This window comes from Neophocaena asiaeorientalis, unplaced genomic scaffold (assembly GCF_003031525.2).
Source record: "Neophocaena asiaeorientalis asiaeorientalis breed wild unplaced genomic scaffold, Neophocaena_asiaeorientalis_V1.1 scaffold251, whole genome shotgun sequence".
Classification (NCBI taxonomy): Eukaryota; Metazoa; Chordata; class Mammalia; order Artiodactyla; family Phocoenidae; genus Neophocaena; species Neophocaena asiaeorientalis.
In genome coordinates, this window is record NW_020173377.1 from 1,269,526 (window position 1) to 1,296,799 (window position 27,274).

General features: G+C 37.8%; 1 protein-coding gene across 9 annotated transcripts in view; it reads right to left on the bottom strand.

The window, feature by feature from the left end:
* PBRM1 (polybromo 1) overlaps positions 1-27,274 on the bottom strand; it is a 95,944-nt gene that overhangs the window by 20,849 nt on the left and 47,821 nt on the right. For 6 of the 9 annotated variants that reach the window (XM_024746363.1, XM_024746359.1, XM_024746356.1 and 3 more), the window contains 6 exons: positions 23,752-23,963; positions 16,055-16,240; positions 14,995-15,152; positions 14,106-14,369; positions 7,776-7,921; positions 5,292-5,449 (listed from right to left, as the gene is read on the bottom strand). In XM_024746363.1, the coding sequence (XP_024602131.1) occupies positions 5,292-5,449; positions 7,776-7,921; positions 14,106-14,369; positions 14,995-15,152; positions 16,055-16,240; positions 23,752-23,963 (1,124 nt within the window). The remainder of the gene's footprint in view (positions 1-5,291; positions 5,450-7,775; positions 7,922-14,105; positions 14,370-14,994; positions 15,153-16,054; positions 16,241-23,751; positions 23,964-27,274) is intronic. The other 3 variants (XM_024746358.1, XM_024746355.1, XM_024746360.1) reach the window with 1 other exon arrangement.

Below are 27,274 nucleotides of genomic sequence, written 5' to 3' on the forward strand. Positions count from 1 at the left end.
TACAAGCTTAAAATAGCTATAATTATTATCACTGCCTTGGATTTACACAGCACTTTACTTACATAATCCAAAGGCTTTTCAATTTGGAGAAGGTACAGTTAGTATTTTCCATACTTCATAGAGTAAAAATAGAGATTTGGAAAAGGTAAAAATTCTGCTCACAGCTAAAGAATAAAAATGACTGGTGGCCTTGGAATGGATGTGTTGTCCCTGTCCTGACTTGGGGTTCCCACCAGGCCCTCAAAAGATAGGGAAAAGACAAGAGTTTAGGAAGCTTCATTTATTAATGGATAAAAAATTTATAAAAACCTGCTGGATTTCAACTGGAACTGCAATGAATCTATACGTCAATTTGGGAAGAACTGACATCTTTATAATACTGAGTCCTTCAGCTATAAACATGACAGATCACTTCATTTATTTAGGTCTTCTTTAATTTCTCTTGATAATTTCCTGACAGTTTTTTTTTTTTTTAGCATGTGTATGTATGAATCTTATATATCTTTTAAAAGATTTATTCCTAGATATTTAATGTAAATTGTATATTTAAAAATTTTGGTTTTCTAACTGCTCAGTGATGGTAAATAGAAATACAGATGTTGATATTTTCAGTAATTCTAATAATTTATCTGAACATTTCTTGGATTTTCTTTGTACCTTTGCAAAAACTGATAATTTTATTTTTCCTTTCTAATCTTTAAAACCTTTTTATTTTTCTTGTCTTACTAAGAATAGTTTTTCAATTAAAGAATCATTAAAAAAAATCTACTATGAAGAAAACAGAACTTGCAATAAATTAGGAACTGGCATATTTGAGGAGCTGAGGTTCCTGGAAATTTTATCACTCAAGTGGCCTAAGGGTAAAGGTACTCTCTGCCAGGTGAGGCCATGTTCATTCCCAAAAGCAACTTCTTGGTGGCCATTTGATTACCATTCAAGTTAGTGAGGACAACTCTTAACAGAAACTGAACAAAGAACATATATATAATAGTTAGGAAAACAGTACTATTTCCTAAGTGAAATAGGCCCACTAGGTCTATATCATAGAAGATGAAAAAATTACACCTAATTATCCTTAAAACTTTTGTTTCAGAGAGACAAAAATGAGATTTACATTCAACAGTGTGTATATTTAACACAATGAAATTATAAATCCTCTAAAGCTTAAGTTTAAACACTTTAAATTATTAGTCTACAAAAACAAATTAATTTAAAAAAAGATCTGCCTCCTTGCACTTAATATAAAATGTAACAAAGAAACACTTCTCTCCCATGGGGAGGGTGGATATTGAAATCCACAAGCTGGACTGAAAACCCATTTTGTGACCACTAGATGCATTTTCTTCAGGGTTTTATCTCAAGATTAACATCTCACTGTATGCCTGTTTTCCTGCCTAATATTATTGGCACCCCCTTTCACTCTCAAAAGTGTCCCAGTTGGCTGTAAACCAACCAACAATCCAAACACCAGTACAGGAGTATAAATGAGAAGACCTAAGTTTCAGTTCTGGTCCATTTCTTGGACAGTAACATGACCTTTCTGAGAATATCAGCATCTTTTACACAGGGTTATGGTTTGAAATAAATGAAATCCTAGATTAAAAAAAAAACAGTTTATAAACTACAGAATGCAACACATTCTAACAGACAACTGTAACAAGGAATTACTTCAACTGATGTCAGTGAAAATGGCAGTTGGGGAATCCACGTGTTCCTTCACAGAAACACTAAAAGCTAGCAAAAACTGTGAGAATCAACAGTACTGGAATCCTGGAAAACAGCTAAAAGTTTACAACAACCAAATGAATCCTTACTTAAGGAAAATAGTGACTGAAAGCTAGCAGGAGAGCATTGTGGCATTTTAATCTACCTCATCCATCCCCCCCACCCACCCCAACTCTTATTCTTTGGGGAATAAGAGTTTTGAAAAGCTTCCACATAGTCCTGAAAATCTAGAAAGCCATGCACATGCCATGGGCAGGGTGCATGCTCAGCAAAGACCTGAGAAGGCCCTAAGCTCTCACCTTTAGCTGACTATCAAGACCTGCATGAGCAGGTAGTAAAGGCAAAGGCAGAGTTGTAAACTTTTGCGCTGAGTGTTAAAGGTGTGCTCCAACAAAGATGCAGTATGCAATTGCAAAGACTGGGGGTTTTTTGGGTTTTCTGGATCCAAGCATTTAAGAAAATCCTGTTAAGTCACTAGCTGACCACAAAGCTAGAACAGAGACTTCAGTGACAGCACAAAGAACACAGTCTTTAGCTTAGAAAAGTCACTGAACAAGCAACGACAACCCACAATAAGCAATAACAACAAAACTTGAGGAGGAGGGAGAATCTGATTTCTAGAGTTATCACATCATAATATTCAAAATATAGTTTCAACATCCAGTTTTCAACAAAAAAATGATGAGGCATGCATGAGACAAGTAAGTGTGGCTTATTCACAGGATTAGAAAGAAATGAACAGAAACTGTCCCTGAGGAAGCTCAGATACTGAACTTACTAGACAAAGAATTTAAATCAACAGCCTTCAATACACCCAAAGAGCTAAAGGAAACCATGGACAAAGAACTAAAAGAAACCAGAATGATGTCTCACTAAATATAGAATATCAATAGACAGAAAATGTAAACACCAAATAGATATTCTGAAGCTGAAAAGTATAATAACTGAATTGAAAAATTCATTAGAGGAACTTCCCCAGTGGTCCAGTGGCTACGACTCTGTGCTCCCAATGCAGGGGGCCTGGGCTCCATCTCTAGTCAGGGAACTGGATCCCACCTGCCGCAACTAGCAGTTCACATGCCACAACTAAGAGTTTGCATGCCACAACTAAAGATCCTGCATGCTGCAACTAAGGATCCTGCAGGCCTCAACTGAAGATCCCACATGCTGCAACTAAGACCCATCACAGACAAATAAATAAATATGGAAAAAAAAGAAAAATTCATTAGAAGGGTTCAACAGATGATCTGAACACAGAGAAGCATCAACGAACTTGAAGACAGGTCGATTAAAATGAAAAGTCTGAGGAAAAGAAAGAAAAAAGAATACAGAAAAATGAACAATATCTTAGAGACCCGTGGCACACCATTAAGCATAACCAACATAGGCATAATAGGAGTCCTGGAAGAAGAAGAGAAAGAGAAAGGGGCAGAAAAAATATGTGAAGAAACAGTGGCCAAAAACTTCCCAAATTTGATGAAAGACATGAAAGAAAAAACTGCCAATGGAGGATTCTACATCCAGCAAAAGTAGCCTTCAAAAATGGAGGAATCGGGCTTCCCTGGTGGCACAGTGGTTGAGAGTCTGCCTGCCGGTGCAGGGGACACGGGTTCATGGCCCGGTCTGGGAAGATCCCACATGCCACGGAGCGGCTGGGCCCGTGAGCCATGGCCGCTGAGCCTGCACGTCCGGAGCCTGTGCTCCGCAACGGGAGAGGCCACAACGGTGAGAGGCCCACGTACCACAAAAAAACAAAACGAAAACAAAAAATGGAGGAATCAAGACATCCAGATAAACAAAAGTTGAGGGAGATTGTTGCTAGCAGACCTGTCCTACAAGAAATGCTAAAGGGAGTTCTTTAGGCTGAAATGAAAGGACATTAGACAATAACTTGAAGTCATACAAAGAAATAAAAACCACTAGTAAAGGTAACTACATAGGTAAATATAAAAGACAATATTATATTTTTGGTTTGTAAATCTTCTTTTTCACCTATATGATTTTAAAGACAAATACACAAAGCAATAATTATAAATCTATGATAATGGGCACACAAAGTATAAAGAGGTAATTTCTTACAATAATACAAAGGGGGAGGGATGGAGCTATAGAGGAACAGAGTTTTTTTGTATAGAATATGAAACCAGACTGTCATAAATTTAAGATGTAATCCCCAGGGTAACCACGAAGAAAATAACTAAAAAAGAATCAATGATACAGTTGTCCTAACCAAAGAAGACTTCAGTCTCACCTTTGTTATGTTCCCTTTGAGTCTCCCGACTAGGTTTACACTAGGGAGTAAAGTTCTAGGGCACAAGTTAAAAGGAAGACTTTCTCTGCTGCAAAAACTTAAGAAGATTTAATAACTTCACTAGATTTTGTTGCCTCTCCCCAGAGGCACTGAATTATTGGCCATTCAGACATTTTTACCATATCCAATTCTGAAAAAATTCAAAGCACCAAAAACAATGTAGGTAAACAGTAAAGTGACAAAAGTCTAAGTGTAAAATACTTTTTAATCTGCAAATTTCCTTTTGGTCGTAAGCATGGTGGCTCCTTCAACTTTATAACCATATGTAATCAATATAAAGCTTGTGACTAGTAACCTTTTGGAAAACCACTCCAAAAGGTGTAAACAGTAGTTGGTGTAAGTAAGCTAACGAGTTAATTCAGGGCCAGAATAAATACAACTGCTGAAAACAGTAACAGTATATGGTGCATATAACTAGATCTGAGAAGCAGAATGCCACTGTGAACACTCAGTAGGATGACACAACAGAAACCAAAACAAGAGTCCTTCACATTTTTGGAATGGGAAAAATAACACTACTAGGGTTAATCCAACAGAGACTATAAAAGTTTTTTAATTGCTCTCCCTGCTTCCTACCTTATTCTTACAACATGTCCTCCAAACTGCAGCCACAGTGATTCCTCTAATGCTTATAAGTCGGCTCACATGGCCTCTCTGCTCAGACTCCTCACAGGACCTCTCATCTGTTCCAGATCAATCCCTGCACTGTCTGTAAGACCTACCATAACCGAGTGCCCAGCCACCTAGAGGGCTCATTCCCTACCACACCCCCTGGCTGCTCCAGCCACCCGGCATTCTTATTGTGACTCAAACATGCCCAGATACTCTGCCTCAAGGTCTTTGTGTTTGGTGTTTGCTGTGCCTAAAAGGAGAAAAATCTCAGTTTTCAATGGTTTTCTTCCTCACTTCCTTCAGGGCTCTACTCTCATGTCACCTATCAGAGGGGCTTTTGCTGACCACATTACCTGAAATAGGACCTCCCCTCAACACTATTCTCTATTCTCTTCCTCTGCTTTCTTCTCATTCATAGCCCTAATTACTACCTGATGTTTTATATATTTAATTTTAATTTATTTACTCCCCAGCCTCTGCCCCACTGTAAGTCTCTGAGACAGCTGAAATTTTGGTTTTTTTATTGCTGTATACCTAGCACCTAGAAGAGTACCCAGGACAGAAGAACTATTCAACCAACTGTGGAATGAATAAGATAAAATTAAAAACATGAATACCTACAATTGAAAGCATGAATACCTACCTAGAATACATGTCATGGGGCAGGTTTCTTCCAGATTACTCAGAAACACTTCTTTCTTGTAGAACATTTTTGTGGGCTCGTGTTCCGTCTCTTCTGGGTGAATAAAGATGGGGCCGTAAAAATATGCAGCTCCATCTCGGACCCATACCTTTTCAATTCTTGGGAGAAAAAAAATGGAGAAATTCCATTAAAATAGAGTTCTTACAGGTTTCATTCCTAAAGGCTTAGTCTAACAAAAATTCTGTTAACCAAAAACTTAATGATATGCACTATTTAGAGGAGTTTCATTGGCTGTTTTGATAATAAGACAATTTCCTTGGTTTTTTTCCCCTTTAAGCATGTGAGAAGATACTTGGAAAAAAGAGAAGTGAACATTTGGCTACTCATCTCAGGGGGAAAATTTTTTTTTAACATAATACTAAGGCATACAACTTAATAGTTTAAGCTGACTCTCAGGTTTTCTTCCTGAGATGCTAAGCATCTATCATTGGATTTGTGAGCTGAATAAACACATCAATATTTGGGGTCAGATCACATTAGTGGCACATATTCCTTTAAGGCCATGGTTCATGACCTTTTTGAAGGTCAAGATTTAATACCCCTTTACCCCATGAGAATCTGATGAAAGTCACAGACCATCTCCCTAGGAAAAAGAAAAATTAACATCTGACTGTTCAGTGCAGATACTGTACCATTCCTCACAACCACACCATAAAGTTGCTATTATTATTGTCCCAATAGCCTCATGGTTCCAGACATGAAGCAGCATCCTCATTGCAGTTAATGGTAACTCCACCCTTCCAGTTCCTCAGGCCAAAATGCAGGGGTCACCCTTGATTCCTCTCTCTTGGACACTACATTCTTTTAACTCAATCTTTCAAAACAGGATCTGACTAATTTACAGAATTGGATCTGACTACTGGCCTGAACCACCATCATTCTTGCCTGGATTATTGCAATAGCCTCCTAGCAGATCTCGCTGTTCTACCTTTGACTATTTACAGTCTATTCTTAACAATCAGTAGACAGAGCAATCCTGCTAAGACCTAAGTCAGATGTCACTTCTGGGGACTTCCCTGGTGGTCCAGTGGTTAAGACTCTGTGCTTCCACTGCAGGGGGCACGGGTTCGATGCCTGGTCGGGGAACTAGGATCCCACATGCCTCGCAGTGTTGCCCAAAAAAAGTCACTTTTGTGCTGAAAATAATCCATGATATTTCATTTAACTCAATAAAGGCCCAAGTCCCTACAATGGTTTCTGAGTCCCACAAGATTTGCACTATATCCCTTGGCTCTCATATCTCCCATCTAACTCATGTACAGCTCACTCCACCTGTAACAAACTCTGATGATTTGAATAGGCCAGGGATGTCTCTCTTCCGGTCTTTACACAGGCTGTTCTCTGTCCCTGGAAAGCTTTCTCCCTGGATATTCACATTACTCACTTCCTTGGTTTCTTCAAGTGTTGGCTCAACTGTCAGCCCTCAGTGAGGCTTTACATACCATCCTATTTAAAGTTTTGAACACCCTAATTTTGACTATGGCACTCCTGATTCCCCATACCCAGCTCTATTTTTTTCCACAGCACATATCATAATGTAATGCACTATACACTTTACTTATTCATGATGTTTATAGTTTGTCTTCCCACTAGAAAAAAGATCCACGGGACTAAGGATACTTGTTTGTTTTATTCACTAATGTATGTACAGAGCCTGGCAAATAGTAGGTGTGTAATAAACAATTACTGAATGATGAACAAATACAATGAGGAGACAAGCTCAGAGAGTTAAGTCATTTGCCTATGGACATTAAACTAGCAGGGCTGGGACTTAAACCAAGATCTCTTGCAACCAACTACTTTCCTTAACTACTATCCTCTACTGCCCAGCCCTGCACCCTGACTCCTTTAATGCTATTCTATGCCATCCACCCATTTACTTGTTCATCAAATATCTGAGCCTCACGCACTATGCTTGGAGCAGGGGATATAAAGGTATATTATCACTTTTTTGCTCAAAAAGAGAGGGTCTCTAACTCTCAGGGCATTTGCAGTCTGGTATGGAAGCCTGATAATATAAATGATATGTGCTCTGAGAAGAAGGAAACACACGGTGCTCTGAGAATGTGTAATAGGGAGACCTAACCTAGTCTGGAGGAGACAGGGAAGGCTTCCTTAAGGAAGAGCCATTTCAAATTTAAGCTAAAGGAGTTCACCATATGAAGCTGGCAGGGAGATTTCTGGGTTGAGAGTTCAGTAAATGGTAGGAGAAGAAAAAGCCAAAAAAAAAAAAAAGGGATTCAAGGAAGCAATTTAAAGAAGGAAGTGTGGCTAGAGGCGTAAGCAGGGAGAGTGTGGTGTGAGAGGAAGTTGGAAAAGTTGCCAAGAGAGTGACTTTAGCCTTCATTCTAAACAGTGATGAATTTCTACTGGCTCCGAACCTCTCAAACCAAACCTCGTCTTCTCTACCTCAAAAACGCTCACCTGCCCACACGAGGGCGCACCAGGCCATGGGACTTGATGAAGACACAGTCGCCAACCTTCAGCCACATGTCATTATACCGGAGCTGCTCAAAGTAGTGGCAACCTGGTTCACCGTTAGACATTTCCACAGGGACATCTTCTTTCTCCTGTGGTAAAGGAAACTGGTTGAAGACAGGCTGCTGACAATCAAGGAGTTGGCAGAGAAGGTAAGAAGGGAAAGCAGATTTCCTTCATTTTAACTTAAAAGAAAAAATAACCATAAACAGAAGCTCTGATAAAGATAGGAAACCAAAGGAATAGGTTACTGAAATCAAACTAAGTCTTATCAAATATTGTATCTATTTTAAATTTCCAGTTAATTTTCATAAAATAATGTTACTCCAAGACTGTTTTATTCCCCTCTCCTTTCTTCCCCCATTCTCACAGACTTTAGGAAAAAAAAGCAATGGAGAAGACTTATCAGCATACAGAAAACAGCCTCACGCAACTGTTAAAAAGATAAGGAGCAAATTCTACACAAGCTTCCTCTTCACCACATTTCTTCACATTAACAACTGATTTAAAAATTTTATCATTTTGATTTATTCCAACATGGAAAGGAACAACATAGCCTCTGTGACACAAACACACATACTGTTTTTGAATAAATTACAGGGTCTGTCACCTACTGGCTGCTGTGACATGGGTAAATTACTTGACCTCTTATGCCTTAGGTTCATCATCTGTAAAATGAAGATATTGTGCCCATCAGGTGGGGCTGTTAGGAAGCTTAAATGACACAATTCATGTTACGTACACAGAATAATGCCTGACTCAGAAGAAAAATAAAAGATAATTCTGACTATGAAAATAAGAAACATAATTTACTGAGAACCTAGCAGATACTGAGCACAGCACTAGGTGTTTTAAATATAAAAGCTCTAAAACACATAAAAGCTGAGGAAATGGCAGAACACCCCCCAAATTTTCTACTGCATCTCCCAGAGAATATCTGAAACTTCAAACTTAAGGGGAAAAAAATCTCCTTTAGACTGTCCAAAATAATTTAATGTTTTGATCTTTATGATTTCAAATGTGGTACTGAAATGGACTTCCTGGAAAATCCTTAAGAATGAGAGAGGTCCCACATATATGCTGGGTGAGAAGCACCTGAAGGAATGGAAGCTATGAAAAAGAAAGCCCTGAGATTAAGAATACATTTTTATTTCAGGAATGGGTTCTGTTCTAGTTATTCATCTAAAAATTTCTTAGCATGACATGTTTTGGCCATATGCAATATTAAAATAAATATATGAGACTAAGAAAAGTAACTCATACATAGAGAGGACACTGGGGACTTATGAATTCTAATGACAATAATAACAAATTTAATTCCCACACTGACTTCCACTGACATTTCTTCTTTTAAAATTAATGTCTCTGTGATTCCCAGACATACTGGTAAAATGTAAAAAATAACATGTTTTTTCCCAAGCTCCTTTTCTCTTAAAAACACTGTAAGGACACTAAAATGGATATTTTTTCTAGGATACTAAAAATTCAGTTTTTCCAGTTTTTACATTAACAATTTAAAAACTTTATTTTTCTCCTTTATATAAAAAGTATATTTGTTGGAAATAATTCAAGCATTAGAGTATGTAAAATTTAAAAAACAAGTCTTCTGTGATCTAACCCTAGAGATAATCATCCAGTTCAGTTTATAGTTTTCCATGTTATTTACACAAACATATATGTAAACATACATTTTGATTTTTTTGAGTAATGATGGAACCACAGCCCATTCTGCAACCTGTTAATTCCTTTTGCTGGCTGCACAGTTTGCATTATATGAATGGATGTATAACAACTTAATTCCCATTCACAGGCATTTGGGTTTGGCCTAGGGTTTTGCTTTTACAAACAACACTTACGTCACCCTTTGGCATACCTAGTTGAGTACTATGTTGGAACACATTCCCTGCCATCAAACAGCAGGGCCAAAGGGAATGCCACTGATGGCAGATGAGAGTGTGTTACCCCACACCGACACCAGGCTGCATGTATTATCAGGCTTCAGACCTCTTGTCAATTTGCTGGGCATTTTAAAAGCTATTAGATTAATACGTTTTCTTACATTTTTGAATGACCTTCTATAAATGATCTATTTGGTCCTTTGCCCACTTTTCCAGTATTATTTTTTCCCTAGACTTCAAAGAGCTCTTTGTACATTAGAAACAGCAGTCCTTAGACTGTTTCATTAAACTAATTGATATTGTCAATTGTATCAAGAAAATTATCTTTCTTTTTTCTTTTATGGCTACTGGGTTTTATATCATGTATATAAAAGGATCCATTCCAAGCTTATAAATGAATAAAAGATTACAGGTAAATAATAGTAAATGTACTTATGTCAGCAACTTATGTTTCTTTTTTAATGTTTATATCTTATTTTGGAATATGAAATGAGGTAGAGTTCAGGTGGGTTTTTTTTTCTTCTTTTTTCAAATGGCTACCAGTTTTTCCAGTATCATTTGATTCCACCCTCTCTTGCTGATCTGAAATACTACCTTTATACAAACTTTCAGTTATAAAATAAATGAATCACAGGTATGAAATGTACAGTGTGGGGAATAATTACATAACATCTTTGTATGGTGACAAATGATGACTAGACTTACCATGGTGATCATTTTGAAACGTACAGAAATACTGAATCATTATGTTGTACACCAGGAAATAACGTAGTATTGTAGGTCAATTATACTTCAAAAACACAAACTCAGAAAATGAGATCAGATTTGTGCTTACCAGAGGCAGGGGATAGGGGGAGAGGGGGATTGGATGAAGGTGGTCAAAAAGTACAAACTTCCAGTTATAAGATAAATAAGTATTAAGGATGTAATGTACAACATGATAAATATAATTAACACTGCTGTACGTTATATATGAAAGATGTTAAGAGAGTAAATTCTAATAGTACTCATCACAAGGAAAAAAAATTTTTTTTTCTATTTCTTTAATGTTGTATCTATATTGAGATGATGGATGTTTACCAAACTTACTGTGGTAATCATTTCATGATATATGTAAGTCAAATCATTATGCTGTACACCTTAAACTTATACAGTGCTATATATCAATTATATCTCAATAAAACTAGAAGGAAAAAAAGGCGATTGTGGGACAAAAGGTAAAGTATGAATCAAGTCTCTAGATTAGTAAATAGTATTAAGGTTAATTTTCTGGTTTAGATCCTTGTACCATGCTTTACAAGGTGTTAACATTAGCAGAAGCTGAATGAAGAGTATAAGGAATGTCTCTGTACTCTCTTTGTTAAGCACCTGGCACATTTGTTAAGTCTAAAATCACTTCAAAATAAAAGTTAAAATATATAAAACTAGAGACTTCCCTGGTGGCGCAGTGGTTAAGAACCTGCCTGCCAATGCAGGGGACACGGGTTCAATCCCTGGTCCAGGAAGATCCCACATGCCGGAGAGCAACTAAACCCATGCACCACAACTACTGAGCCTGTGCTCTAGAGCCCACAAGCCACAACTACTGAGCCCGTGTGCCAACTACTGAAGCCCACATGCCTAGAGCCTGTGCTCTTTAACAAGAGAAGCCACCACAACGAGAAGCCTGTGCACCACAAAGGGTAGCCCCCGCTTGCCGCAACTAGAGAGAAAGCCTGCGTGCAGCAACAAAGACCCGACACAGCCAAAAAATAAACTACTTAAAAAAAAATTATATATATATATATATAAACTAAAATTAATGAATATCTTTATATTCTGGATTTAATTGTGAAAAGCCTATTCCCTCCACTGACCAACCCTGAGCTAATATCTTAATATTTTTTTAAATGTATTTTTGTAAAATGTAATACTATTTGGCAGGGTAAAGCACTCTTGACTACTCTTTCAGTTTTTCTTTTTCTGGTGACTGTCATGTATTTATCCTTTCCTAAGAATGTTAGAATTAAAAAAAAAAAAAAAGGATGCTAGAATAATTTTGTCAAGTTCCAAAACAACTTATTCAAGTCTTTAATGTCCTGCAGTAGACTATCTTTCTTCCCATAGGTTCCATATACTCCTTTTAAGATAATTTCTTAATGTATGTATTTTGTTCATATGAATTGGATATTTTCTTCCATATGATTTTTCTAACAGTTGTTAAAGTGTATTCAACATTTTCATTTTACTTTCAAAAGTCTTATGAATTATTGTTCTGTTTATGTAAGAAAGCTAATGACTTGTATATAGATTTTGAAATTTCTACTTGTTGAATTGTTTTCAAAAACTTTTCAGTTTATTTCTCCCCATTATCTGCAAAAAAATAATTTTGCCTCTTATTGTCAATAGTTTTGTTTGTCTCACTACATTGGCTACTCTCAGAAAAATACAGATAATGGTACAGAAAGCACCTCTGTCACGTGTATAACTTTAAAAGGAATTTCTTTTACTCTAGGCTTGAGATACGAAGACAATTTTTAAAAATCACTTTGAGGAAATATCCATCTGAAGACTTCAATCAAGATTGGTGCTATACCTTATCAGATAATTTCTCCTTTTATCTACTAATTATAATGACAGGTATTACTGAATTTTCCTAATTTTGAACAATCCTTGCATTCCTAGAATGAAATCCCGCCTACTTGGTCATGTTGTTCTCAAACAACTAACTTGATTTCACTTGTAACAATACTTTTTTCCCAAGTATTTTTTTGTATCAATACTCATAAAGTGAGACAGAACTGCAGTTTTCTGTTTTTACTTTGTCAGACTTTGGAATCAAGATTATTCCGGCCTGGTAAAACAAACTGGGAAGTTTTCTTTGCTCTCCATGCTCTGCAATATTTTTTTTTTCTTTTGGCCGACCCACACGGCATGTGGGATCTTAGTTCCCCAACCAGGGATCAAACCATGCCCCCTGCAGTAGAAGCGCAAAGTCTTAACCACTGGACCGCCAGGGAAGTCCTTCAATAATTTAAAGGGTTAAAAGAATTTACCTATGGAATTATCTGGCCTGAGTAGTCTTTGAAGTGAGCTCTTTGACATTAAAAAAATTTCTTCACGTTGTTGTCCACTTACATGTGTTATCTCTTCTTGATTACACTTTACTAACTGGTATTACCCTAGAAAATTATTCACTTCATTCAGGTTTTTTTTTTTTTTTTTTTTTTTTTTTTTTTTTTTTCTCATTCAGGTTTTTAAAATTATTATTATTTTTTGGTTTTGTTTTATTTATTTTTTGGCCACACCATGCGGCTTGTGGGATCTTAGTTCCCTGACCAGGGATCTAACCCAGGCCCTTGGCAGTGAAAGCATGGAGTCCTAACCACTGGACTGCCAGGGAATTCCCTCATTCAGGTTTTCAAACTTATTAACAGAAATGTACAAGTCTTTAAATTTCCTCTATATTTTGTATATTAAGCTTAATTCCCTTCTTTTTCCTTTATTAGGATACTTGGTAGTTTATCTCATTGAACTTGTCGAAGTCTCCTTTTTTTAAAATTTTTTTTTTGAAGTCTCCTTTTTAATTCTGCTGCTCTATTTATTTATTTATTTATGGCTGTGTTGGGTCTTCATTGCTGCACGTGGGCTTTCTCTAGTTGCGGTGAGTGGGGGCTACTCTTCGTTGCAGTGCGCATGTTTCTCACTGCAGTGGCTTCTCCTGTTGCGGAGCACGGGTTCTAGGCGTGTGGGCCTCAGTAGTTGTGGCACACAGGCTCAGTAGTTGTGGCTTGCGGGATCTAGAGCACAGGCTCAGTAGTTGCGGTGCACGGGCTTAGTTGCTCTGTGGCACGTGGGATCTTCCCGGACCAGGGCTCAAACCCGTGTCCCCTGCATTGGCAGGCAGAATCTTAACCACTGTGCCACCAAGGAAGTCCTGCTGCTCTGTTTTTTAAGTATTAATTTCTTTCTTTCTTTTAGAGTTCCTTCTATTAGGCTGTTTTTGTTTTGTTTTGTTTTTTATTTACTTTTGGCTGCGTTGGGTCTTTGTTGCTGCATGTGGGCTTTAGTTGCGGTGAGCAGGGGCTACTCTTCGTTGTGGAGCACAGGCTCTAGGCATGCAGGCTTCAGTAGCTGTGGCACATAGGCTCAGTAGTTGTGGCGCATAGGCTTAGCTGCTCTGTGACATGTGGGATCTTCCTGGACCAGGGATCGAACCCACGTCCCCTGCAATGGCAGGTGGATTCTCAACCACTGCGCTACCAGGGAAGTCCCTAGGCTAAGGTTTTATATTGTTGCTCTTTTTCTAATTCTGAATTTGAGTACTTTATTCATTTATTTTTGAGACTAGGTATTCTGAAATGTAAAATTCTTTTCTACGTGGCTATTATCTACATACCTTTTCCAAGTTAAAACTGTCTTCAGTTCGACTGTCCTCTGAGTTGTCTGTGTTCTTCTCATCATCCCCTTTATCCGCATTTGCAAATACAGAGGCCACTCGGACCACAGGCAAGGGCACATCTCGAGGGACAAATCTAACTGAGCTGATGGGCATGGTCCATAGTTTAATTTTCTTAAAAGATTTGGTTTTGGCAGAATACCGTGATTCACAGACAAAAACATCCTCATCTCGAAAGTTTTCTGGGCATAATTTAAAGTATTCCTGGTGGATATAAGAATAAAATCAATTAGGTGAATTTTCTGAAAACCAATCAACTAAAAAACAAATAAAATCACCAAACAAGCAAAGAAATAAAAGCTAAAGTATTAAGACTTTTTGACAGTGAACAACAAATGGTAAATGGCTAGAGATCTAGGAGTACTTCCTTATACTCAATGGCCTTACTCACCACATACTGTTTAGCTTATTTAGCTTACCAACTGCTCCTCTGACAGTATATTAATATTTCATACAGCTATTATATTCCTTAAAGCTACGGGCATGTGCCTATACTACATAGACAAAAAGAAAGTGCACCTTATTACCTAAAACCACACTAACAATTTATAATGATCCTTCAGAAAATGTCACCCTTAAAAATTTGTCTGCTGATATAAAAAAATTTAAGCTAACTGCATATAGCTATATAGTGTAGGCAGCAAATGGTCTTTCACCATCATGTTCAGGTTAGTTTCTCCCCAAATCTTTACAGAAGCTAGAAACACAGCTTTAAAAAAATTCCACAGTTTAAAACAGAGCTATCAATTTTGTAAAGATCAATTTTTTGTGTTTGTGAATTTTATTCCCATGGAATAATTTATTGTTTTGGGACTAATGAGTTTCTTACCTTAACAAACATGACCACACATTTTCCTAGAATTTTACTAACAGGAACTTTATTGTAATAGTCACTCTTAAAAACTTCTTTTTCTAGAAATTTTCGTGTAGCCAAATGGAATGTTTCATTTGGCCGATAAAACCAACAGCCATACAACCATTTTTCACCTCAAAAACAGAGAGAGAAAGAAAGAGAATTACCATTAACAAAAATAACATATTCTTTGTAAAATGAACAAATACTCCATCCATTCTGCCATGGCCTAAACCTAGCAAGGTGCTTTTAGGCCACGGTTCCTTAATACAATTATCTTAGAAGAAACAATACTTTAAAATAATGAAATGTAATGAGGCCTAAAAAATGTTACTTTCCCCCTCCTATTGAAAGATGTATAATAAATAGAATAAGGAAGGTGATGAGACCTACTCTACTCTGCTGGGTCAGGACACACATAAAGCTGTGTGCTTTTATAAGGATGTAAGATATACTAAAAGACATATTTAGCTCTTGGCTGACGGAATACAAAGGTATTTTACATGATGAACAGTTGAAAGAACTGGATTGCCTGGATCACACTTCTGCTTGCTTTTGGTTTCATTAACTCCTATTCATTCTCTATGTCTCAAGTTAAAGGCGATTGTTCTAGGAAGCCTTTTTGAAATCAAATTCTAAGCTAAGGCACATGTCTGTCTATAACAATTTCTTCTTTATTTGTGATTTTTACCAGAGTGGTTTTGCCAGGGACAAAACACAGGCCTTTTGCTCTTCTGAATCTCTGCCATCCTACAGAGTTTGGCTCATGGTATGTTTTTAATAAATATCAGTTGAATGAATGAATCTCAGCTAGACTTCAGAAAGTTGTATTTCTTTCAACTCACCTATGCCACTGCCCAACAGTGCTTGATCCTATGTTTCTCATATAGTGGGTACTTAACTGCATTTACTGACAGTGTAGAACTATTGTTGGAACACATAAAATGTCTGAGTTACAATTTCCTTCCCTGGGAACTAAGGAGGAGTACAATAGTCACATCTCACCAATCTGCCCTCCAAATTAAAATGAACTTACCAGCAGAATCTTCCCACAGTCTCTCAATACAGACTATATGTGGTTGTAGATTGGCCTCTGCAGGCTCCACATAGACATAATCTCCAACATGGTACATACTGTTCTTAAAGCTGCAGTCCTGGCTGTATGTGCGATGTAAGCCTGAGAGGCCTGCAGCTCCAGAGGAATCTTCACTCTTTTCAGCTTCTTCGGTAAAAAAGAAAAAAATGTTCTCATGAAAGGGATGTTGGAACAGATGCAGGATTCAAACAACACATACTAATACATTTACTTCTTTTCTAGATACTCAAAGGCAGGATTCAGGACAAATAGTATGACATCCACATTCCCGATAGCCTCTATTCAAAACTGTCTTTTTGAATTACAGCCAACTGCCATTAATTTAAATAAATACATAAATAAAGCATCTACAGAATAAAAATAATCACCTTAATAATATATGCTCACTAGTCATTCTGGATGATACACAAACATATAAAGAAGAAAACATGTCACTTGTAAATCATGTAATCCTAGAGATAATCATGTAATCCTAGGATAATGGAATCTTAGAATTGAGGAGATATGGGATATGTATTTCATACAATATACTATAAACTATATATACATACACTTAATATATCATGAACATTTCCCTTGAGATTAAATGCTTTTCAACAAGATTTTTATTTTTGTTAAACAAAACTTTTAAAAAGTATTTATTTATTTGGCTGTGTTGGGTCTTAGTTGCGGCACGCGGGATCTTTAGTTGCAGCAAAAGTTGCAGCATGTGGGATCCTTTAGTTGCAGCGCACAGAACCATTAGTTGGGGCATCTTTTTAGTTGCAGCATGTGGGATCTTTTAGTTGCGGCATGCCAACTGTTAGTTGCAGCATGTGGGATCTAGTTCTCTGACTAGGGATTGAACCCAGGCTCCCAGCATTTGGAATGCAGAGTCTTAGCCACTGGACCTGGACCAGGGAAGTCCCTAAACAAAACTTTTTTTTTTTTTTTGCGGTACGCGGGCCTCTCACTGTTGTGGCCTCTCACGTTGGGGAGCACAGGCTCCAGACGCGCAGGCTCAGCGGCCATGGCTCACGGGCCCAGCCGCTCTGCGGCATGTGGGATCTTCCCGGACCAGGGCACAAACCCACGTCCCCTGCATCGGCAGGCGGACTCTCAACCACTGCGCCACCAGGAAAGCCCCAAAACTTTTTAATGGCTCCCATATAAGCCATTATTTGCAAACACCGTAGGTTTTTTTCAGGAAAAAGCTTTGGCCACTTCTTTGATTACTTCCTTAGGATAATTTTCCATAAATGGAAGAGCTGGAAATAAGCATGTTAAACGTTTTTAAAATGCATATTCCAAACTGACCCCCAAAAGTCTATACCAACTTAAGTCCTTCACTCTTTGGCTACAAGGGGGGTGGGGTCTGTTTCTCCATTCCCTCTACAATACTGGTATTATAATTTTTTTTAAGTTTTGCCATTTTTGGTGGAAAATGTTATCTAGCAGTTGATTAATCAAATGAATCCCTGTGACATAGGAAGCATATTCACAAGGTCCTTGAGAATTTTATACCAGCAGGAACACTGTCAACAGGCCTGAAACGGAGAAAGAGTACAAAAAAAAAGAAGGCTGTTAAACCTCCCAAATTCCAGAGACAGGAAACAGGCTGATAAAACTCAGCTGCAAATATGTGTTACCTTTCATGAAAAAAGATGATTCAGAGGGCAAAGTGTGGAGCCACAGAGAACTAATTCCATGTCCTGAAGCCTAATGCAGTCTGCCTGCCCAGATCTTGAAACTGCTTGGAATTGATGACTCTTTTTTTTTTTTCCATTTCTCCCTTTTTGAATGGGAATGTCCCTATTATCCTATGCATGTTCCATCACTATACTGTAGGAGCAGAGAACTTGTTTTTTCACTTTCACAAGTTCACAGATGAAGAGAAATTGTGTCTCAGGATGGACCATACCCAGAGCCTCAGCCATACACCTAGTTTAGACGTTTAAATAATGAGATTTGGGACTTTCGAGTTGATGGTATTTAGATTAGATTTTGGTAGCCGGTACAGGGGTTGTTACAGTAACAAGTACCTGAAAAAATATGAAAGTGACTCTGGAATTGAATAATAAGCAGAGACTGGAAGAATTTTGAGGAACATGACAGAAAAAGCCTAGGTTGCCTTGAATACACTGTTAGTAGAGAAATGGATATTAAAGACTTGGCATTGAAGGCTCAGAAGAAAAAGTTATTAGAAAGTGGAGGAAAGGGGTCCTTGTTATATAGTGGAAGAAAGCCTAGCAGAACTGTGTTCTGCAGTTATGTGGATTCTAGGCCACCTGAGCTGATCTTTTAGATATCTTTTTCTTTGTTGTTCTATTTTCTCGGAGATTTCTTCAACTTTATCTTCTAATCCTTCTCTGTTTCCCTTCTGCTATCTTTAAAACAATTTTTTAAGTGAATAAATTTGATATATAACATTGTGTAAATTTATTTATTTATTTATTTATTTATTTATTTATTTAGGCAGGTTGTGCCGGGTCTTAGTTGAGGCACATGGATCTTCATTGCGGCATGTGGACTTCTTAGTTGTGGCATGCATGCAGGATCTAGTTCCCTGACCAGGTATCGAACCCGGGCCCCCTGCACTGGCGGTGCGGAGTCTTACCCACTGGACCACCAGGGAAGTCCCACATGGTGTAAATTTAAGGTGTACAACATGTTACTTTGATCTATTTATATACTGTTGCCACTGCAGCAGTTTACCACACTACATAACTATAGGACAATATTGTTGTCTATATCTACGTACTCTGCATTAGATCTCTATAGCTTATTTACTACTCTTTGCAAGTTTGTTCTGTTAAACATTAATCTTATCCCCCAACCCCACTCTGCTATCATTTTTTTTAAAAAGCTTGAGATATAATTAATACACCATACAATTCATCTATTTAAAGTGCACAGTTCAGGCTTCTCTGGTGGCTCAGTGGGTGAGGGTCTGCCTGCCGATGCAGGGTACACAGGTTCAATCCCTGATCCGGGAAGATCCCACATGCCACGGAGCAAATAAGCCCATGTGCCGCAACTACTGAGCCCATGTGCCACAACTAATGAAGCCTGTGTGCCTAGAGCCCATGCTCCACAACAAACAGAATCCCCCACGATGAGAAGCCCGCACACCACAACGAAGAGTAGCCCCCGCTCGCCACAATCAGAGAAAGCCCACGTGCAGCAACAAAGACCCAACACAGCCAAAAATTAATTAATTTTTTTAAAAGTGCAAAATTCAATGGTTTTTGGTATACTACATTAATTTTTAAAAATTGTGGTAAGATATATATCACATAAAATTCACCATTTTTCGACAATTTTTTAAAAATAAATATATTTATTTTTGGCTGCGTGGGGTCTTTGTTGCTGCACGTGGGCTTTCTCTAGTTGCAGCGAGCAGGGGAGCTTAGTTGCTCTGCAGCATGTGGGATCTTCACTGACCAGGGCTCAAACCCGTGTCCCCTGCACTGGCAGGCGGATTCTTAACCATTGCCCATCAGGGAAGCTCTGGACGATTTTTAAGTGTATAATTCAGTGGCATTAATTATACTCACAATGTTGTGTAACCATAACCACTATTTCCAAAACTTTTTCTTTAATCCAAACAGAAACTCTGTAACCATTAAATAATAACTCCTTATCTTTCTTCCCCACAGCCTGGTAACCTTTAATCTACTTTGTCTCTCCATGAATTTGGTATTCTAGGTACCTCATATAAGTGAAATCACACAGCATCTGTCCTTTTGTGCCTGCCTTATTTCAGATAGCATAATATTTTCAAGGTTCATCCACCTTATAGTATGTGTTAGAACTTCTTTACTTTTTATGGCTGAATAATATTCCACTGTATGTAAATACTGCATTTTGTTTATCCATTCATCTGTGATGGATACTTGGGTTGTTTCTGTCTTTTGACTATTATGAATAATGCTGCTATGAACATTGGTATACAAGTATCTGCTTGAGTCCCTGGTTTCAGTTCTTTTGGATACATACCTAGGAGCAGAACTTATTGATCATATAGTAATGAAATGTTTAGTTTTTAAACAAATTGCCAAACTTTTCCATAGTGGCTACACCACTTTACATTTCCACCAGCAATTTATGAGGGTTCCAATTTCTCCACATGTTCACCAACACTTGTATCTTTTTTTTTCCATAACAATTATCCTAAAGGGTGTGAAGTGGTATCTCACAGTAATTTTCATTTTCATTCCCCTAATGACGTTGAACATTAATTTTCATGTGCTTATGGCCATTTCTATAATTTCTTTGAGGATATATCTATTCAAATCTTTTGCCCACTTTTGAATTGTGTTGTTTGGTTGTTGTTGAACTGTAGGAGTCCTTTGCATATTCTGGATACTAGACCGTTATCAGATATAATGATTTGTGAATATTTTCTTTAACTCTGTGGGTTTGCCATATTTTTAATTTCCAAGAAATTTTCTGTTCTGCAAATGTTCACTTTTTATGGCTTTCTGTTCTTGTTTTATGGATACAGTAGCTTGTCATCTCTCTGAAGGTCCAGTTAGTTGGTTTTTAAAAAAAATTTTCTCCTGCTACCTTCAATTTTTTTGTTTCCTCCAAGTTCCATTTTTTTGTTTTGCTCTCTATTTTAACATCTTAGAGAGTTTTCCCTTAAATATTTGGTCCCATTTAAATAAATATCTGCTTCTATTTAAAAGTGAAACACTTGGGCTTCCCTGGTGGCGCTGTGGTTAGGAGTCTGCCTGCCGATGCAGGGGACATGGGTTCGTGCCCGGGTCCGGGAAGATCCCACGTGCCGCGGAGCGGCTGGGCCCGTGAGCCAAGGCCACTGAGCCTGCACGTCCGGAGCCTGTGCTCTGCAATGGGAGAGGCCACAACAGTGAGAGGCCCGCGTACTGCAAAAAAAAAAAAGTAAAACACTTTAGGGACTTCCCTGGTGGTCCAGTGATTAAGATGCTGTGCTTCCAGTGCAGGGGGCGTGGGTCTGACCCTGGTCTGGGAACTAAGATCCCACATGCTGTGTGGTGCAGCCAAGAAAAAAAAAAAAGAAACAAAAGTAAAACGCTTTAAAAAGCTGACTGGAAGCTCTCCATGCATACATAGAGCTGGATGGATTTCACTGAGGACCAGATGTTATCTTTAGATCCCCACTGCCTGGTCCATTTCTCAAGAGAAGAATCTTCTGTCTCAAAATTAAAAACCTGGGACTTTCCTGGTGGCACAGTGGTGGAGAATCTGCCTGCCAATGCAGGGGACACGGGTTCGAGCCCTGGTCTGGGAAGATCCCACATGCTGCGGAGCAACTAAGCCCGTGTGCCACAGCTACTGAGCCTGCACTCTAGAGCCTGCAAGCCACAGCTATTGAGCCCACGTGCCACAACTACTGAAGGCCGCACACCTAAAGCCCGTGCTCTGCAACAAGAAAAGCCACCGCAATGAGAAGCCCATGCACAGCCACAAAGAGTAGCCCCCGCTTGCCACAACTAGAGAAAGCCCACACGCAACAAGACCCAACACAGCCAAAAATAAATAAAAAAAAAAAAAGAACTTGGTATGATTTCAATCCTTTAAAATTTTTTAAACTTTTATGACCCAGCACATGGTCCATTCTAGACAATGTTCCATGTACACTCTAAAAGAATGTGTATTCTGCAGTCATTGGGTATTGTGTTTTACACGTCCGTCAAGTCAAGCTGGTTGACAGTCCTTGTCCTAGAGCTCAGGTTGCCGTAAGAACACCAACCATAAATGGGGTGGCTTAAACAATAAACATCCATTTCTCACAGTTCTGGAGGCAGATTTGGTGTCTGGTGAGGGTCCACTTCCTGGTTCATAAACAGTTGTCTTCTCACTCTTCATCCCCTTACAACGGCACCAATTCCACTGTAGTGGCTCCACTCCCATGACTGCATCCAAACCTAATTACATCCTAAAGGCCCCATCTCCAAATACCAACATACTGGAGGCTACAACATACAAATTTTGGTGGAAGACACAACATTCAGTCTATAGCAATCTTATTTAAGTCATACTTTTGCCAATTTTTGGTCTAGTTAGTCTGTCATTTGCTGAGAAAGGTGTATTGAGACTATAACTGTTAACTATTTCTCTTCAATTCTGTCAGTTTTTGCTTCATGTATTTTGGGGCTCCACTGTCAGGTGCATACACATTTATAAGTATTATACGTTCTTGACACTTTTAACATTATAAAATGTCCCCCTTCAACTCTAGTAATATTTCTTAAAGTCTATTTGTCTGATTAATATAGTCACTCCAACTCACTATGGTTACTATTTGCATGGTATATCTTTTCCCTTCATTTTCTTTTCAACCTATTTGTGTCCAAATCTAAATGAATCTCTTATAGACAGTATACAGTTGGATATTACTTTTTAAATTCAGTCTGATAACCAATGCATTTTGAATGGAGTGTTTAGTCTATTCACAGTATGTAATTACTGATATGATTGAATTCAAGTCTGCCATTTTGCTATTTTTTTTGTCTTATTTTTTTGTTCCTTTTTTCCTCCTTTACTGCCCTCTTTTGTGTTAAGCAAGTATTTCTGGCATATCATTTTAATTCCTGTATTGACTTTTTCTCTTTGTTATTACTGGTATTACAATATGCATCTTTAACTTGTCACCATCTATTTCAGGTTAACAGTGATTTAGTTTCATTCAATATTGCAACTTTGCTCCAATACGGCTCCATTCCTTTGTGCTAGTTGTGTCACATATATACTTCCGTAAATGTTATAAAGTTAACAATAGTGTTATTATTCCTTTACTCAATCTAATGTTTGGAAAGTTATATATTCTAGGTATTTATGTGAATTCTAACTTTTTCAGAAATGATTACATTTCTAATAAAAGTTCCTAATTTCAAGTATTTCTAAATTCTGGCAAGTGACTCAAAGTAACATTTTTAGGTTGATACAATTAAAATAAAAATTTCCTCCTAGTTATGTGGTTCAACCAAAATATCATCTACTTGGGGACTTCCCTGGCGGTCCAGTGGTTAAGAATCCGTCTTCCAATGCAGGGAACACGGGTTCGATCTCTCATCGGGGAACTAAGATCGCACATGCCGTGGGGCAACTAAGCTTGCATGAGGCAGCTACAGAGCCCACGTGCTCTGGAGCCTGCGTACCCCAACTAGAGAAAAGCCCACGCACCGCAACGAAAGATCCTGCGTGCCGCAACTAAGACCCAACACAGCCATAAATAAATAAATAAATAATTTGAAACAAAAACAAAATATAATCTACTTACCTGGCTGAGTCCATATGAGGACAGCCATGCTGTTGAACAATGGGGCAGAAACTTTATGCACTGCTGAGAATGCTCTCTAGCCCCAGGTGTGCCCCTTAGGTTTTTATCTACCAATAGTATTAAGAGGTATTTAGCTTCCACACTTGTGAATTAATTAACTCTGTTCTTGAAATACTAGAATAACAGCTGTGTCACGTATAACTTCCAACCTTTTCCAGTCTGATGAACAAATTGATAGTGACAAAAACATTTCCCATCTTACTATGTCTGTTTTGAAAAAGCCAACACCCTGAGTCTACAAACAGGACTCTGCTCCACAGGTAATTATAAGACCAGTTAGGACAGATCATAATAATGTTTCTTCATATTTAATAAAATGAAAGAAACTAACCTCTTTTTTCTTCTTCTCGTTTTAGTTTATCTTCCTCTATTTCTTTCGGTAGTTTTTCCTTTTTCTCTTTCTCCACATCATTATGTAAATGTTTTGTGGTATAGCTGAGTGCTGGTGAAAGAAGGATCTCTCCATTTTTGCAGAGTTCATCACGAATTTTAATAAAAAACTGCTGAAGTTCTACCGCATCCTCATATATTTCAGAATCTGTCCTATAATAGCATTAAGAGTATTCACTGACACACAAGCTGCTTCTTTTAAGCACCCTGCTTATATGTTAAAGCATTCTATGAAATGCTTCTTTAATGCATTAATTGATATAATGGTAACTTCTGTGCAGTTCTAATAAGGCTATCTCCTTAAAATTTGTTAGAACAGAATCTGAAGTGTAATTTTACCTTGATGAGCCTCATGCTCACCAGTTTCCTTTTCCTTAAGGCTCACTCCTTGTACAGCTCATGTAAAAGGAAAGGCCTCATACAGCTTCCTGGGGAGAAACATAGCATGTTCATTGGCTGATTTTGGCAACAGAAGGGGGTTGCCACAGTCAGGGACTATACTAAGGCTCCACACCATGTGCAGCACTTACTTGCATCTAATGTTTGAATTAATTTTTACTTTCTCTTAGTTAAGGGACCAACACACTGTATAAGGTATTAACAAAAGATTTAGCGCATTTTCTTCTTTTTGGATCTACATCATGGTTGCTTAGGCTGGTACGACTTCGTGAATATTTGAACCTAAACTGCAAAGTCCTAAGGGCATCGTAAAATGGTTACAGGCCTCAGAGTCAGCGTTCATGTTAGTTTCCCAGAAATAACTACATAATTCTGGGGAATCACCAGAGGCAACATAGTGAAAGATAGAAAAAAAATTATCTGTGTCATACCGAAAACTTTTAAAAGATTCTTTCACCATTTATAAAATGAGAGGACTGGGCAAAATGAACTTCAGAATTTAGACTCAAAGAAATTCTATTACTATTTCTAATCCACTGTTGGTCTGAGGAAGGAAGATAATTCTATTAACTAAGAATATCAGGGTCTAAAAAATTATGCACAAAGGTAACCAGAGACAAAGACTTATTAGCAGCAGTCATGGAGACATTCTGGTCAGGCTAGTGTGGATGGTGTAGCAAGCCCAGTCAGCTGTTTGCTGATACGGATCACTAGAGCATCAAACTTGAAGGAAGCCTCCAGAATGCTTCTCATCAGCAAAGGTGAACTGGCAATCTAGAACACTGCCGATAACAACCTAAATGGATGTTTCAAGAAAGATTCTAAAATCTTTTCAGGTTATAGAAATGCTAACACTTGTAGGAAAGCAATAAAAATAAAACTGGCCAAGGGAAAAAAACTCCTAGGGCACTATTTTGATGCCTATTTTCTGAACAGAGACTTCTGAAGACTGTTCGCTTGAAATTAATTTTACAAGAGCTTACAATTTTAAGTATAAAATTAAAACTGAAAACACTTTTGATAATCCACATTACAATGAAAGGGCAGATTCATAATTCCATCATGTGCTCAGAACAGTCTGTAATTTATAAAACTTACAAATTGTTTAGTTCTGGGTTTTTCCATTTAATATTTTCAGACCTTGGTTGACCTCGAGTAACAAACTGCAGAAAGTGAAACCGTGGAAAAAAAGGGGAATACTGTAAAGTCACCTTGGACTCTACCTCCTAGGCCTCAAAAGCAAAAACTAACCATGTCAACAATGCTAGAAGCAAAAGAGCTCATTTCCTAGAGATACAAATCTGCTTAATTCTTAAAATAATCATGTCATCTATACAAGAAACAAAGTTGATAGTCATCTATATAAGAAACAAAGTTGCTAATAATCTAAGAGACAAGTCTATTTTGGAAGACTCACAGAACTAACCCCAAGATATACTGGGGGTAAGGTAGGGGGGCAGGGAGGAGAGGAGTGACTTTAGACTTAAGGACTATTTAAGTAAACTGTGAGTAAGAGTGGAACTCTAAGCTCCATGAGAACAGGGTTCGTCTGTTTTGTCTACTGGTATATACCAAGTATCCAGAACATTCTCATAACTGGTAGTCACTCAATAAACATTTGTTGAATAAATGAAAACTAACAAATAAATGAATGCAGATTTTGACTACAATATGTCCCTCCATATTTCTCTTTATTTCTATCTGCACTGTTGAAGAATAAGGACCATTTACTAAATGTGTCACTCAAGGGCCTCTCCAATCTGACCCCAACTCCACGTGTCTCTTGAACACACTATATTCATTTCCTAACCCTATACCTTTACTCATACCACTTACCTTATCTGAATCCCACCCATTTTCCCATTCTTCTCTGACGTCTCATGCCTTTTTAGAACTCTAGTGCAGTTCCTTTACTCCACCATCTTTTACTAAATATCAAGTTGTTAAACGTTATCTCATGCCTGGAATTATTTTTCCCTAAGCATAGGCGCTATCCCAATTGTCAGACTTCAAGCTCTTAGAGCACACAGCTCAAGTCTTATCATCCCTGGCCGTGATAAGGGATGACTGGTGTCTTGGTGACTGGCTCAGCAGTGGCTCTCTACAGTGGGGAACAAGATGAGCCAAGCCACTTACTAGTTGTGTGACTTTGGCAATGTATTTCTCTCTATCGTGTACATCTTCATATAAAAATTAGGAAGATTATCACCTACCTAGAATGGCTATTATAAGGGTTAGAGATTATGTACATGAAGTACTTAGCATGGTGCTTTACAAAGGGCAGGCGCTCAACAGGAACATCAAACATTACATTACTTTTAATTTTTCTTTCAAGATCCAGAGCAAACCCAGGCTTCACAGATTCCTCAGCTGGAATCACCCCATGCTCAGTGACTAAAGGTCTAGCTCTCAGCATGATAGACTATAAGCTCCAGGAAGGTAAGGTTTGTATTTTTAACTTTTTATATTCTCCCCAAGTGACCTCAAGAGCGTATAGAAGACACACTGTAATTGCTGAACTGAAACTGTTTTCACAGCTGAGTATATACTATTGTTGTGTGGCAAATATACAGCACAGATCAAAATTAGAAGGGAATTTAAGTTTGATGGAAATTTAAATTTGATTTCTTCTTCTTTTAGAACATTTAATGTCTACAGAATGAACTTAAAAGTGATGAATTTGAGATTAAAAATAAGCCCTTTTAGATATCTGAAATGACAATCAAATTTAAATCAGTCTAACCTCAGATCAGTATCTTAAAGCTATTTTAATTTATTTAAAGCATGCTTGCATTGAACTCAAACTTTAAAAGGAAATCATATTACAATTTCTAATTGAAACCATTTTATCCATTAAAAATACATGTTCTACAAAAGGCTATATTTTAAAAGTTTATGTTTTTCAACAGATATTCAATTTTGTCTCATTCCTTCCCCTCATTGGCCCTACTCTATCTACACAATTTAGTAGTGTGCCTTCTCTCCTCCACAGACTATACTTATACTTGCTCTCTATAAGTTTTGGCTAATTAAAATTCAAAATAGCACCCCATCAACTGCAATCA